The sequence below is a fragment of the Numida meleagris genome, chromosome 1, assembly GCF_002078875.1.
Source record: "Numida meleagris isolate 19003 breed g44 Domestic line chromosome 1, NumMel1.0, whole genome shotgun sequence".
NCBI lineage: Eukaryota > Metazoa > Chordata > Aves > Galliformes > Numididae > Numida > Numida meleagris.
Genome location: NC_034409.1, coordinates 89,067,891 through 89,083,366, shown reverse-complemented (window position 1 = coordinate 89,083,366; position 15,476 = coordinate 89,067,891). Strand labels below are relative to the sequence as shown.

The 15,476-nt window shown below is 38.6% G+C and overlaps 1 protein-coding gene across 10 annotated transcripts in view; it reads right to left on the bottom strand.

The window, feature by feature from the left end:
• Positions 1 to 15,476, bottom strand: part of EPHA6 (EPH receptor A6) — a 510,917-nt gene that overhangs the window by 28,616 nt on the left and 466,825 nt on the right. For all 10 annotated transcript variants that reach the window (XM_021401686.1, XM_021401644.1, XM_021401659.1 and 7 more), the window contains one exon: positions 1,168 to 1,317. In XM_021401686.1, the coding sequence (XP_021257361.1) occupies positions 1,168 to 1,317 (150 nt within the window). The remainder of the gene's footprint in view (positions 1 to 1,167; positions 1,318 to 15,476) is intronic.

The following is a 15,476-nucleotide window of genomic DNA, read 5'->3' as shown; positions in this document are numbered from 1 at the left end:
CTGGAGAAAAGTAGGATATGTACTAGTGAGTAAAAGTCCAAAGAAAATAAGGCTTTATTAGTATTTTAAATTTTGCATGCCTTTTTTTTTTTTTTAACACTTTGAAATGATGCTTTTTTAATGAAAACTTCTCCCAGATCCTTATCCCCAAATGACTGATCAGCCTTAACAAGCAACCAGACTTGAACAGCTGAATAACTTAGCAACAATATGAAAAGAGCCATCTGGGAAAAGCCTTGTCAGCTCTTCAGAACCCATGCAGAGGCATTCTATGCACATAGAGAGGTTAAGATGGGTTGGCTGATATTTTGCATTTTGACATAAAGGTTGATGGCTGGTGGGAAGAATGACTATGCCAGTTTGAGCTCTGGTATGGATGCATCAGATAAGAAAATCAGTGACAATTTAAACTGTGGTGGATAAAAAGGCATTCTCCTTTTTCTCTTCTACATTTGCTAGGACAAGCCTTCAATGTTACTATAAGTAAATGTGTTTTAATTGGGAAGGCTTATTTGGCTGCGAGTTTTGCAAATGTGTCAGAGGAAAGCATTACTTTAAGAGGGAGGACTATTGTCCTGCACTGTGGTTAAGCCTACGGGTAGTCTTTAAGGACTTGCAATACATTTAATTCTTTAAATTCTTAAAACTTTATAATGCATTTAATTCATAAAAGGGAGAATTTGCAAACACATTTCTCATGGCAGCTTAACCTTTACTCCTTTAGTATTTATCCATGTGTGCCCATTGAAGGGTACCATCAGAGTGTAATGGAGATAATGGGCCAAATTTATCATCAGAATAGTTCTGGTATTCCCTCAAATTTTGATTTATAGCTTAGCTGAGAACTGCATCAAATTGCATATCTGATGCAGATTCCCAGGTATATGGATGAAAGCCATATATATCTAGCATCAGAACCTGGCAAGCTGCCTACGACTCTGTAATATGTCTTTAATCCTTTGGAAGAAGCTCATCAAGTTATTAGTAATAGTGGGTCGGGTTCTCAGGTTGCATAAATTAACTATTTCATTTATGGAGTTATACTGATTTAAATAAATTGAGGTTCCAGCCTAGAAAGTGATTGAGAAAGCAAAAGAAGGCAGAGACAGACAATAATTTTCAAGGAGCATTTCAGCAACATTCAGATTAGCCCTGTACAGTACTCACATCCTGGTTGGACATCTCCCAGTATGGTCTCTCACCATAGGACATGACTTCCCACATTACAATCCCATAGCTCCACGCATCGCTTGCTGAAGAGAACTTGCGGTAAGCTATAGCTTCAGGAGCAGTCCACCGGATGGGAATTTTTCCACCCTGGAAAATATGTTGACAGTGTATGAATGTGACTGGAATACTGAATAGCGCAAATTTTAAAGAAAAAAAGAAGTATCCTGAATTCTGAGTTCATACGTTCTGCCTTCTGTCAGTTTGCCTTGTTAATTTGCTGCAGGGGGAAAGGAAGAAGTAGGCCTCTTTCAGAATTTTATAGAAATTTGGTTTCTTTTGTAGCCTAATACACCAAAACCAGCACTTTTTGGAAAAAAAAAAAGTCTTTGTTGAGAGAATAGAAAGCATTTTAGATGATTCATGTTTGTTCAGAGCCATATAATTAGTCAGAACCTGCCTTTTGATTGAAAGCCCTCCAAACTGAGATTTCTAATACACTGACACTTAATCTCTTTTCTCAAATGAAATAGAAACATTTATTACAAAATGTAACACCCAAAGCACTTAATAAAATTGTAGAAGCAGAAAGGAAACTATAACCTATTCTTTATTTTTGATAATGTCTTTTAATTTTTGTTTGTGCTGCTTAAATATCTACGGAAGCAGCAAACCAAGTATGCTTCTAGTGGGCATTTCTTTAGGGTATTAAATAGTTTTGTTTTGCAGTTTTCAACTTAAAATCCAAGTGCTACCACAAAAATATGGGTAAGAACTCAATTCACAAACATGACCCACTCTTTCGGGGACCACCGTATGCAGAATTTTTCTCTGACATTACTAATTTAGATCTCTGAATCTGTTCTAGGCTCCCGTAACTTGTTTATATATGAACACTATTTTTCACTTTCACAACAGAGTGTTTCTTCTCCACTCAAAAGTATTTATTATCATTCTTTGCGTAACTCTTCAAATTAGTTGTTCTGATTGAGCGAGCAGTGTGCGGAAGGTGCCACTAGATGGTAGGAGGCACCCAGTGGTGCTGAGCTGCTTTCAACCGGCAGTGATAGATTCTGCTCATGACATTTCTGACAGAAACAAAAGAAGAAATGAACTAGAACATTGGTTTGGCAGTCAAAGAGAAGCCACAGTTAAAAACAAGCATGCAAATCTTGGTTAATTTGCTTTGAATACACAAAAAAATTATTTGTCTGTGAACTGTTGAGGCCTGACTCTACACTGACTCAGATGACGCTTGTTCTATCAGAAAGTGTTCAAAAGCAAAGCTTGGTGGCTGTGGTGACGTGCCAGTAAGCTAACTTGTCACCGAGTGTCACTGTCTGATGAAAGACGTACAGTTATCATTTATGGTGTATGATAGTTATGAGGGTAGCCAAGACCTTGTCTGTATGAGGTTATATGGTTTTGCCTGCTCAGCTCTGGTTGATGTCAGTGTCAAACTGCCTACTGGTTTTAACAGCAGTAAGATAAAGGTAATACTTTATTTTGCATTTTTGCTCACGATCCAGCCCTGCTCTTTTTACTTTCCTTAATCCAACGACCCGGTGGCCAGGCCGGATGCATGAGGTGAAAAGACTTCTGTGCCACCTCCACTGCCAGTCCTGAGTGGGCCCTGCCCAGCATGTGCTACGGCTGCAGGGTGTGACTGTCTCCACAGTCCCTCTCTGGTACAGCTGTGCCACTTGGGAAACAATTACAAATGCACTGCATTATGAGAACAGTGAAATGATGCCACAGGAGATTCATGATGGGATGTTCCCTGTTACCGAACTCCGGCAACCCCGCTCGTATTACCCTTGCACGTTGAGAACCAAAACCCGGTCCTGGCCAGTCACTGCACGTAGGCATCAATATGATGAGCAGCAAAATGGTGTTTATTGTTAAAAGTTACAGAACTATACAGTATTTCTTATCTTTTACTAGACGGTTCCAGAAGCTCATGTGAGCTACTGGCCAATCACGCTAAATAACACGCTCTGTCCCTCGCTTCCGAAAACCCATATACGGAGTGGTCATGCACCTTGTTATCAAGGCAAAAAGTGCCGCCTCTCCTTCTTATGACACGGGTTCATCTAAGTAGGTCAACCAATAGTCAAGCACCATGGGGAAGGGCCTTCCGCATTACAACCCGAGTGCTCTGTTATACGCCTACTACAACAGTTCCCCAAGGAAAGACAAGGCTAATTTGTAAATGAATCAGATGAGTGCGTTTGCCATTTGATGACTCACAGCCTAGGTGCAGCACTGTTGTGGTGGGATGTGTAAGCCCAGGCTTCCTTAGGCAGAGGAGGGTTTAAGTATTTAAATACTGTGTGCCCACAAGGAACGTCTGACCAGAGGACGTTCCCTGAGAAATGCCTGGTGTTAGGGGTGACCTGTAGGGTACAGCTCATCACAGACAGCAGGGACTGAGGAAAATATCTCCTCACACCACAAGGTCAAAGGCCTTGTATTTTTAACTGGACCAAATTTACTCCTTTATTTTTAAACACTTTATTGTCAAACTGATACAACTGCATCTCAGATCCCTGTCTTCTGCAGGTTTTTGGGGGGCAATAGATATTTTCCTGGCCCAAAGTCACAGTGTTGTGTTAAGTATTTACCTCCTGATTTTGGACCTGGACACATGATTTTTAATAAAGCACAGAACATTCATGCTGACCCATAATCACAAGAGACGTTGCCCTGAACACCCTACACGCCCTTCCTCATCATGTCATATTAATCCTGGCTGCCAAATAATACAGGACAGCAACAAGAGGTTACTCTCTGAACCTAAGCTCACCAAGCAGCCCCTCTTGCTGCCTTTTGCTTTACGTCCATTCAAGAGTCTTTCTGGAGTGCCACAACTGCATTTGAGGGAGGATGCAAAACAAAAATTTCATGTTTTCTTTCCTCATCACAGTCTCAGGAGATGTAGTACCAGTTTAAATGATTGCGTTACTGCCAGACTTTCACACTGTTTATCATGACAAATTTACAACGAGCCTACGTTTCTACTTTGTGGATTTTTATTAATCCTTTACCAACATCTGAATTTTAACAAAAAGTCGTGTGTTAGTAACAATATTTACTTTTAGGAAAAACACAAATCTATTCATGCAAATAAAAAGCATTTGTATATTAACAAATTTTAATATTTATAAAATCATACAGATAACATGATATGTGTGATAAATTTTTTAAGGTTTTTTTTCAGGAATCTGATTACATATTCCCAAATTATACTCAAAAAAGCAGTCAATGCTGTATTCCTGAGCAGCATTTGCAGCTCAATCTGAGACTGTTGGCTAAATATAAATGAGTTTTAAAGAATCTGACTAGACTCTGCAACTAGTTTCATCATGCAGCTTTACTGACTGATCCCTTTTGGACTGAAACAGTAGTGGCTCATTGAGTGTGAAAATGAGAATGGAGAACAGAACCTTAACAAAATTCACGGCAGTTCATTTTCAAGGACATAAGATGTGCTCAGCGTTGCAATGTAAAAAAAAATCTTTTGTGCTACTCCTAATGACAAAAGGAAGCAAAACTTCTTAGATTTTTACAGTGGATTCATCTTATATATGAAGCCATTGTATTCATTAAAATGTAAATTTTAACGATTATGTTTGTAGAATATCGTTTTCATGCAAAAAAGTTGTTTATTTGCGAGCCACTCAAAATGCAGAGATTGCAATATGACTACTTTAAGAGATATATAACTGAACAGTACTAAAAGCTGCTTGTGAGTAATACAAGGGCACATTAGGTTTAGAGTAGCTGAAAGTATAATTCCTGCACCTGGTTAGAAAATAAGCAATGTTATTGATAATGGATGTTTTCTGTTATATGTTAATCTAAATGGGAACATAATAAATATTGCTTACACATTGCCTTGCCTTCAGCTTAAGATTGTCTACATTTTATTACTGTAGTGATGCAATGTGTATCAGAAGGCCCTCGTGCATGCTCTTCATGCTTTTTGTGGGGAAGAGGGAAAGGGGCAAAGTGTTGTTATGACCCATTTTATATTCCTGCTTCATCTCACACACTAATAACAACGTCAGTGGCAAGCTAATTTTATTTTCACATGGCAAAAGAACACTAAACTCAAATTATTAGAATTCAGCCTTCTTATCTGTATGCAGCCTGCTGAATGCTGCCTAGCTCCTGATTTTTTCTTGATTGCATTTAATAAGTAATTTCACTATGCAATGTGAAGAATTCCCTTGGAATGAGAGCATTAGGCTGACACTGCTTTGTGAGTAGAACTGTTTAGAGATCAGCTATTGGAATGGAATTTGTCCCTCACCCACCCATGCCTACACACACGCTTTCCTGCAGAGCTGGCAACAGCACTGTTCACCATATGCTGAACAACAGAATTGGAATTACATATTACAGAATGCCTTTCTTTGCCTAAAGCCATGCATGGGAGAGACAAGTCTTCCCAACATGCTGTCTCTTCCACAAAGCTTACAAGTCTATTCCTTACTCTGCATTTTTGCCATTGCCAATTTGATGTTTTTATTTTATATGGTTGACATCTTTAAAGAAACAAGAGGCAGGAACAATTTCTTTAATTAAATATTTAAAAATGTTTTAACACTTGAGCAGAACAATGTAAGTGGCAGCTACAGCCCATTATTCCACCAAGATGAAGGTCAAGATATACCAGCTCAAAATCCTTGATGTAAAAAGTGACACAGAGGGCACAGAAGCAAAGAAGGAAGTCTGTTAGATGCTCAGAACTCTCGGGATGCCCTGCTAGCTAATTAAAGTGAGAAGCATCTCTCAATACAATGAAATTTTCAGTACACTGAAAACCTTAGATACAAAACTGAAGCTACGATTTACGAGCTCTCAATGGATGTGCAAGCTGTCAGAACCAAACACAATGTGTCAGATCCATGATGTCCTCAGAGCTAACAGTGATGTGAAACAATACCTATTTCTGTTGAAAAGTCTGTTCCCTGTTTTCCCTGAATGACAGGCCATGCAGAGGGGCTGTCACAGAGCTGATTGTGGTTTTGTGAAATGCTGAGGTGCATCAGTTCCAGATCCACAGACACCTAGAACTGTCTCTCTCCAGGACAAGAGGCACTGAACTATGTGCACCATTAGTCTAATCCAGCACAACAGATCCTATCTATCTGTCACTTACTATTCCTTTATGTACGATGTTGCCGAATCGTGCAATAATTGTCCATGACACAAGTGCATTATTTGTCTTTTTCTCCACCTCACATTACAGAAATGGGAAAAAAAAGAACTTCAGAGGGAAGAGTGATAAAAGTAATGATAGATTAGTTTTAAGTATTGGACATCATTCATCATTCTGTACAAAAGCCACAGCCCACTTTACTGGAGCGACACTTTTATTGAGCATCTGAATCGAGATTTTCAAGTACTGTCAACGGTTTACGGGCGTTAGGCCCGATTCCGTGACGAAGGGGACGGGGGACCCAAGGGCCCACGTCCCGGGAAAAGGGAAAAGGGGAAAAGGGTAGGGAGACGGCCCTGAGAGCAAAGAACAGCGGCAACAATCTGAGGAGAAACAAACTAATTTACTAAATAAAATATCGGAATGCAAAACAACACACTATAATACAATATAATTACGATTTAAGCTGATAAATCCAATACAGAGAGAGAGAATGTCCCAAAATCAAGGTAGGCCTTACTCTACTACCGACGATAAGACGGCTGGAGAGCGAGGTGCTGCCAAGATGAGAGACGGCGGAAAAAGGGACGAGGTCTCGTGATCTGCAAGTTTTTATACTGCGAGCTTCTATCTTTTCCCTCCGGCTGGAAAATGGTAACAAAGGAGCAAAGTACCGTGGGGACTGTAGTAGTCCTTCTCTTCTGAGAACTAGGTATGTCCACTACATGATGTTATGATGTGGAATACCAATAACCGAAAATCACAAAACCATGACAAGTACAAAGTTACGAATAGTCAGAATTTAGCACTGTCAAATCATAATTTAGAATTCTGCAATAATACCATTATTCTCTGAAGACTACTGGAATATCAGAGAAAGTTCATGTCAGGATAGTGAAGCAATTCTGAAAGGGCATTTCAGAATTTGCCTTCATTATGCCCGATCCCAGCCAGTTCTGCCAGTCCTTCATTTTCCTCAGAACTGAAATGAACAAAAACCCTGATTTTCAAAAAGACAGGATTTTCTTTTCATCTCTGGGGAAAAAATATATTTCTTCCAAATATCATGATTAACAATGCTAATGCTAATTATGCAGAAGTTAATTTATTTTCCCTAAGTTAGCTATCAGATTCTTCACAAGTTATTATTTATGATTTTGACAACATGTGATTTTAGTGAATATTAACCCATACAATATACATTTATATCTTCAAAAAAGAGGAAAGCTGTTGGGTGGAAAAAATCAGTGGTTAAGATATGAGCAGAAATAAAACAGACAAGATGAAAAGTTTGTCCACTGACTATCAGAAATACTTCACATTAATGAGCATTAGGATTAGAGGCACAGGATGCGTCTCCAACATACTACACCCAGCTAGTAATTTTGTCTTCCTAAAAGTCATCAGGAAGTTTGAAGTGGTTAGTTAGACACAAGAACACCCAAAAAACAGATATGTCCTACCCTATGGACTTTTTTAAAATAAAAGACTGCTACTTAAGTTCAAAAATTAAAGAATTAAAATACTATAGTACTCTTCTAAATATCGAACAATTCTGAAATGCAGAACATTCTACAAAACAGCAGGAATTCTCATCAGTAGCACTGGCAGCTTTCCTTTCACATAAAATCCTTCAGCATGCAGTCCCTTGCCTGTTCTGAGGCACTGATCTTCACTTGGGTTGAAAGATAATAAGTCTGATAAAAATGCATAGCTTTGACCCTCAAAATCCACGTAAGTGAAATGGTAGTATTTTGGACCACTTACATCTGTTCTGCAATCACGTTTTCCTGACAGTGCAATTTAAAGAATTCTACACAGTGACAAAGATACAGTAGGGGACCAAATGTAAGTGGTTGGTATTGCTGAATCTTGTTTGTGTAAGTAACAGGACTACAGAAATTTCTTCTTGTTAGCCACGATGTCTTCATCTACAAGGTGCTTATTAAAAGATAAAACATTTTTACCCATTTATTTTAAGAATGAATATTCTTTGGTTTTCAAATTAATTAAATAGTTCATTCCAGAGATCAAGCAAAAGGGGTCTGCAGTTGAAAATAGGAACAGTTCCAGTCCTCCATAGCTGAAAGTTCAGTGTTTGTTTTTTTTTTTTCAGAAGAGGGAGGGAGAAAATAGGGAAGATGAGGAGAAAGATGAAAAAAAAAAAAGATGATGTAACTTTTAGATGTTGACAGCTTTACAAATCAGTGTAGTCAGCTAGCTCCATCAGAAAGTACAAAAAGCAGGACCACTCCCTAAGGGAAGGGGAGCCAGGAGTGGCTGCGATGAAACCTGGGCAGTGTCCTCATGGACAGAGTGCACCCGCGGCACCTGGGAACACAAGCAGAGCAGGGTGGTGATGGCAGTGGGTGCTACTGGCAGTGCCATCAGTTGAAGGCAAAGTAGGAAGACAATGTCAGTTCAGCAAATCTGAATATCTCCAGTCCTTCTGGCCTGGGGCTGGCCAGCTGAAATGGAGGCCTGGGCCCGTGGGCAATGTTGGGGAGGCCTGAAGGTGTCCTCAGAACGCTGTTAAAAAACATGCAATGGTACTTAAACATATAAACACAAGTATTCCACAAACCTCTTTGAGACTGGCTTTTTGAAAGGTAATGTTAAGGCTAGTGGGGCCAGAGAACCTCCAAAAGTTGTAGAGGGTAGACCTGGGCATTTCCCTAATACTAAGAATACATCAGTGAATTTTACAATACGGGGTGCTTGGCCATCAATAACAGAAATTTTTTTTTCTGAAATTAAATATCATAGCCATGCATCTCAACAAATCCAGTTTAGAAGCCATAGCACTACTTGACGGTAAAGATAGGAAAAAGCTCATTTTTTTCTTGAAACGAATATTTCTGACAAAGATCTATCTCCTTTTGAGAGCATCAATTTCAAGCTATCTGCCAGCTGTGTCAGCACAGCTCACATTACAGCCGTAACCAATTTCTTCAAAGTTACTCCTACAGAGTCCTTCAATCTGAACACCCAAAGCCTATTCACTTTGATTACATGAGTAGTCCCAAAGTCAATGGAAAAGGTGAAGAGGATTTGTTCTGAGATGCTTATTTGAAGGGTACTTTATGTTACACCACTCAGTAACAAAGAAACTTGCCACAAGGTTCATTCTTGCAGCAGGGCTGAGTTACTGAATACAAACATTTCTCTAAAAACAAACAAGTTAAACCAATGCCCCCCCCTCCAAAACAAACAAACAAACAAACAAACAAACAAACAAAAAAACCAAAAAAACCAAAACCTCCAAACAAAAAACAAGATATTCCTAGGTACTATGCTTTTTTAAAAGCATTAGTCAAAATTTGCCTCTGAAATGATGCCCCTGACTTCTCCAGGGCTCCATGGAGTGTTTACTATTGGACCAAAAGTAACTGTTACTATGAACTGCTTGAACACTGTGTGTGATTAACTATCATTAATGATTTCACAGCTAGTGATTTCAACATGAATATCCAGTTGAGATGCACAACAAATAGTTACCGTGTTTCAATAATCTAGTGGCCTCTCTCTCTGTGGTCATAATGACCAGATCAGACTTGACTGCCTTGTCCCCGAACCCCTGCCATAATTCCTCCCATACTATGCAATTAAAAGTGGCCGATAAAAACTCAGAAATATGTGGAAACTTGAAAATCGAGGACAAATAAAATGGTTTAAAATGCAAAATCAACGCCATATAGGCTGCACCACTGTCTCCAGGATACATTTTCATATTTAATTAACAAAAAACTTGCATGTTTTCTTCAAAATGAGACTGCAGCAGAATTTTTGAGATACTGTACTAGCGAGAGTCTAGGGACTCAGATACTGAGTTCATATATGGCTTGTTGTGGGGTACATTAGATTTTGTTTAATAAAAGACTCTTAAAAACTTTGTGCTAGAAATGCATCAGAAACGTTACAGAAAGTAGGCTTTTCTTTTGAGAGATACAGTGTCATACACAGCTGATGATGATCAGAATTATTACGAAGCTAAGCTACTCTGCAAGTATCATTGCTTTAGTTTTCAGCCCAGCTAGGCCAGGAAGTTCAGAGAAGAATTAGCATCTTAGTAACTGATGAATTACATTTTCTGCTCACATTTTTGTGAGGTCACTTCTCAGTTTATCCTGAAGGACTTTGCTAGTTCTTTAAGTTTCAGTCAATTTGTGGGTTAGTCACTGGTTTAAAGATAGGAAACAAAGAGTCAGACAGGAAAAGGTCAGTTTTTAGAGTGGCACCCCCAGGAACCAACCCTAATGTCCAGCTGGCAGTGTATGTATAAGGAATCTACAATAAAGACTAGACAGTGAACAGGTAAAACTGTGCTAATAATGCAATGGTATTGATGGTAGCAAAGATTATGATGGACCACAAATATTTGACAAAAATCTCATGTTACTGAGTTGTCAAGTGACAAAATATTACAAAACTCAGTGTCATGAAGCGATGCAAGCAGAACAAAATGCTCTGAACTTTACATAAAAACAAGAAAACAGGAGTCTACTAAGCTATCACTGCTCTAGACTGAGATCTTGCTGTTACAACAGAGATTTATACAAAATTATCAACTCCATGATCAATAGATGACTAAAGAAAAAAAAATGAAACGGTAGAAATGATCAGGAAAAGGAAAAAGGAAAAAATCCAACAACAACAACACATTATGGCACTGCTGAAGCCTACTGTATTCCTGCATATTGTTTACTGACTGTAGTCTTGATCTCCCATCCAAAAAGGATAAAGCAAAACTAACAGACCTATAGAAAAAGACAGGTATGGAATAAAAAAAAATGAACAAAGATTTATACAATCCTAAATACAATGGAGATGTTAACAGATGGAGAGTATACGTGTCTGCATGGACAACAGAACCAGGACTTATCACATACAAGTGGCAAAAAGCTGATGAAGAACAATAACAAAATGAGCTTTAATTTTTTTTTTATGAGGAAATGTATTCCCGTGGGTTGCTGTGGACTCTAAAAATACAAACATCTCCTAAAATAACTAGATGAACTGACAGAGGAAATATTCATGAAAGATACACAACTCTTGAGTTAAGAAAGCCTTTGAGCCACAGACTGCTAGAAGCTCAAAAACCAAAGCTGAGAATGAATCATTACATGAAAGTTTTCTTGGTATAGTTCTCCTTGGAACTTGCCACTGATTGCATCTTGGAGATGTTTTACTTAACTAAAAAGCAGAGTTTGATCAGTATTCCTTTGCATGATCTCAGTTGACTTGCGGCTAAAATACAGACACGTGTTGTAACAACGTAACTGTAAACAAGAGGATGTGAACATGCTATTTATGTTTTAGGGTAAAGAGAGTTAAAATTTGAAAGCCAGAGAAATTTAAAGAAAGGCATGTGACGTGAGGTGTTCTTCACATGAGACAGTATAATTGTAGACAGCTATCTGAAGGATCACAAGAGGTTTTGAGGCTGTCAATTCTGACTACATTTATACATCCTTGTACTGGACTTCACTTAGTTATACATATCCGTAATGACTGAACTCATTGACTAAATAGTTCAACTGTTGTAAGTTCTAGCAGCAGAAAAAGGATCAAGTACTAAGGAGATATACTGGCAGGCTGTTATCTGTAAAAGTACTGCCCTATGATAGCGTGTACTGGCCACTGGGTGCAGGTGGAGGTTTTTGATTGCTCTGTGGAGGGATGACACTACCTTCCACATCTTCCTCCAGCAAGAAATAAATTCACTCGGGGAAAAAAAAAAGGAATAAAATTATTTGCAGAAAGTTGGAAAGCATGAAAGTTTCATGTATCTAAGTAAACCAACATAAAGCATAAAAACATTTTTTATACATTGACAGGGCTAGAGGAGAATGGATGCTGACAAAGGAAAAGTAGTAGAGTCCAGGACTATGGGCTGAGAAGCACAGTAGGGGTCAGGGAACTGTCAAATCCTGGGCACCATCTCCCGCTTTCCCATCTGGGGACATGGAGGGATGAAGATGGAGAGCTGCTTGCTAAGGCCAGGCACACAGTGAAGCTCAGCAGAGATCTGTAACAGCCATTTCTCCTGCACCATCCCAAAGAGCTCCCAGTGCCACTCTAAAATGTGCCCTGCTGGTTTTCTGAACAAGGAAAGCGCACGAGCCACAGCTGCACTTCTGTCCATCAACCCCCACGCTAAGAGTTTTGACCCACCAGCAATTTCAAGAAGTGTGTATGACAGAAAGGTAGAGATATCAAAGGCTTGATTAAATTGCCTAAACATGGAGTCTAGTTCCCTTTAGTCACTGTCAGTTGCTCATTAGCTGTCATTTTATGAAAACGCAAGTACCCCATTATGTCACATCTGCCAGCCCTCTGCAGATATCCCAGGTACCCCTTAATGTCTCAGAGGGCACTAGACCTGGACATTTAAGCAGCTGATCCATTCCTGATTTCCCCATATTTAATAACCAACACCATCCTGAGCAAAGGAAAGATATCACAGTAGATAAGAAGAAAAGCCAGAAGAGCTCAGCTCACAGTTATTCTGAGTGCAGAAGACAAGAGCTGGCAGATCAGGCTACGTGCTAGCTGACCTTTTGGGCACAAGACAGTGCCTCTATCCCAGCTAGCAAACTAGGCAAATTTGGGGCTAATGGGGAGATGGCAAGGGGACATGGAGGGATCTAAGCTTCAGCAGTGAAGTCAAACTGCTGGAGCACACCAAGAAACTGGAAGTACTGTGAAGGTATCATTTGGAGACTCTGAGATGATCAGAAGTTATACTACTGAGGTTGCAGAAGACAGCCTGAGAACTAGGATAACTGCAATGTGAAAATGGAATTGCTCAGCATCGATCAGTTGGGTTGGAAGGAATTCTTAAAGACTAGTCCAACTTTCCCTATGTATGTAATGGAGCTCCAGGACAGAGGGTTTTATTAATTGATGCTCATTGGATATTTTTTACCCATCTTTTGACCAAAGAATCCTGTTACAGTGGAAGCTACAACACATTGTTATACCATAACTACACAAATATAGATGAAACATATCAGCAATGAATTACTAGGAAATGAACATGAGAGGGTAGTTTTCAGTCTCAGGGGTTGCTTCATAACAAAGTTTCTCTGATATTTCTATTTCGTCTAGTGACATACTGGTACCACCATAGATTACTACAGCACGTCAGCATGCAGACTGTTGAATAACAGGATAACCGTCTGTTTGATAAGAAACAGTTTGGCATAAAAATATGGTTGAAACTTCCTGCAAATACCCACGCTGAACCAAATCTCTATCAAATAAAGTAAAGGGCACCAAACGTCAAGTAGGTTTCTATTTCACCACCATCACTAACTTACCAGGACAAAACATTGACTGGGGCTTACATGGAAGCTTCAGTCATACTAATGGTGTTCTTAGTATAATATATAATGGCTATACTATTGTGATGTTGGTTTACAGGTACTGGTATTCTGTGTCTGACCTCTGTAATAGCATGATTTCTTAGTATTTCACTTCTTAGACATATGTTTTATAGTTATTTGGTACATCTTGATGTATTTTAATTTAGGCTGTACGTGAATTGTGGGACTAGGATAACTTTTGTCCTATAAGTCAGTTGAATTAACTCATTGTATTCCCCAGATGGCATAAAGTTTGAGTAATACACTATTAGATTATCTTTTTCTGATGATGCATCATACTAAATCATCATCTGACTGATGATAATATAATGGGAATAACATATTAACATAATTTATCATCCCTGTACCTTGCTCAGGGGATATTTTACTTTATCATATAATATATTAGTTGTCACTTCCATGATATATTACTGTAAGACATCATCAGAAAGAAACATTTTGATGAAGTACTACTTAACAGTAGAGACTATTATCTAGGGATAAACAGCCTTCAGGGGCACTTTGTTTAACAGACAATTGGAAGACAAAGGTAAGAAGATACATAGCATAATGAGAGATGCGATTATTCTCTGACATCAGAGTTGCCATTGGTGCTAAACCAGTTATGGTTTATATAAATTGCTATATACCCTCTAAACAATGGTGACTTTTGCTTTACCTTAATGAGTTCACCCAAAAGCTTCATCAAATTAGATGGAACTTATTTTGACCTTTAAGAGTACCTTTACTGATCAAAAAAACAAAACAAATAAAAAAGCCCAGCCCAAAACAAAACTGTATTTCACTGAAAAATCCACGTAGTTCAGAATAATGCAAAATGAGCTTGGTTTCCTCTACTCTCTAAATTTAGAAACATTAATTTAGCAGAGGTAGATTAGCCAATGAGAAAACTTTTTTTATCCACCAGTTCTCTGAGAAATGATCATTGAAATATATTTTATCATTTAAGTTTCATGGAAATTAAGTGTATGCATCTGTCCAACTTATGTCAAAGTTGGTTTAGCTCCTGCCTTAAGGCACAAATGTATGGCAATGATGCATTCACACAGCCATCCTGCATAATGTACAGGTGCGACTTTGGCAGGAAGTCCCTTTTTGTGCTATAAAAAAGCATTTGCTCTTTTTTTTTCCCATAAATCATCATCAGTTATGTTTATGTACTTAAATATATGTGCAAAAAGAAAATGGATTTCCAAAGCTCTTCAGGAGAGCAGCAACACAACATGCGTTCCAACACGCAGCATCAAAAGTACTTGCAGGTAAGCTCTTTCAGGTAATAGCACTGGGGAAGAGAGAGAAAATCACAGACATGGCAGAAATTGATGACATTTTAAGAAAAAAACATTTTTCTCCTTTGACTGAAAATGGCAACTCTTTGGTTTGCAGATTTGCTCCCCTTGATTTCTGGATTATGACCTTATACTGTTAAGAAAATTAAGGCAAACTGGTTTTGGTAACAATGAATGGAGAAATTGTGGAATACTAATACATGGTTTTGAGTTCTTATTTTCAAGATCTTGTGTAAAATGCAAGTCGACTTTAAAGCCAGAAATTCATATAACTTCAAGAGCTGCAAAGCTAATCAAAACAACACCTATTTCCACACTGAAGACAAAGTGGGGTATGTGCTTGTGGCTCTCTACTGCTTGTTTCAGTGTTGACTGGAATATTTCTAGATTAAACTGGCAATTTTCATCTGTAGTTCCTAACAACCCACAGGATTCCTTTAGTTCTGATGGAAGAGCGGAAGAAAG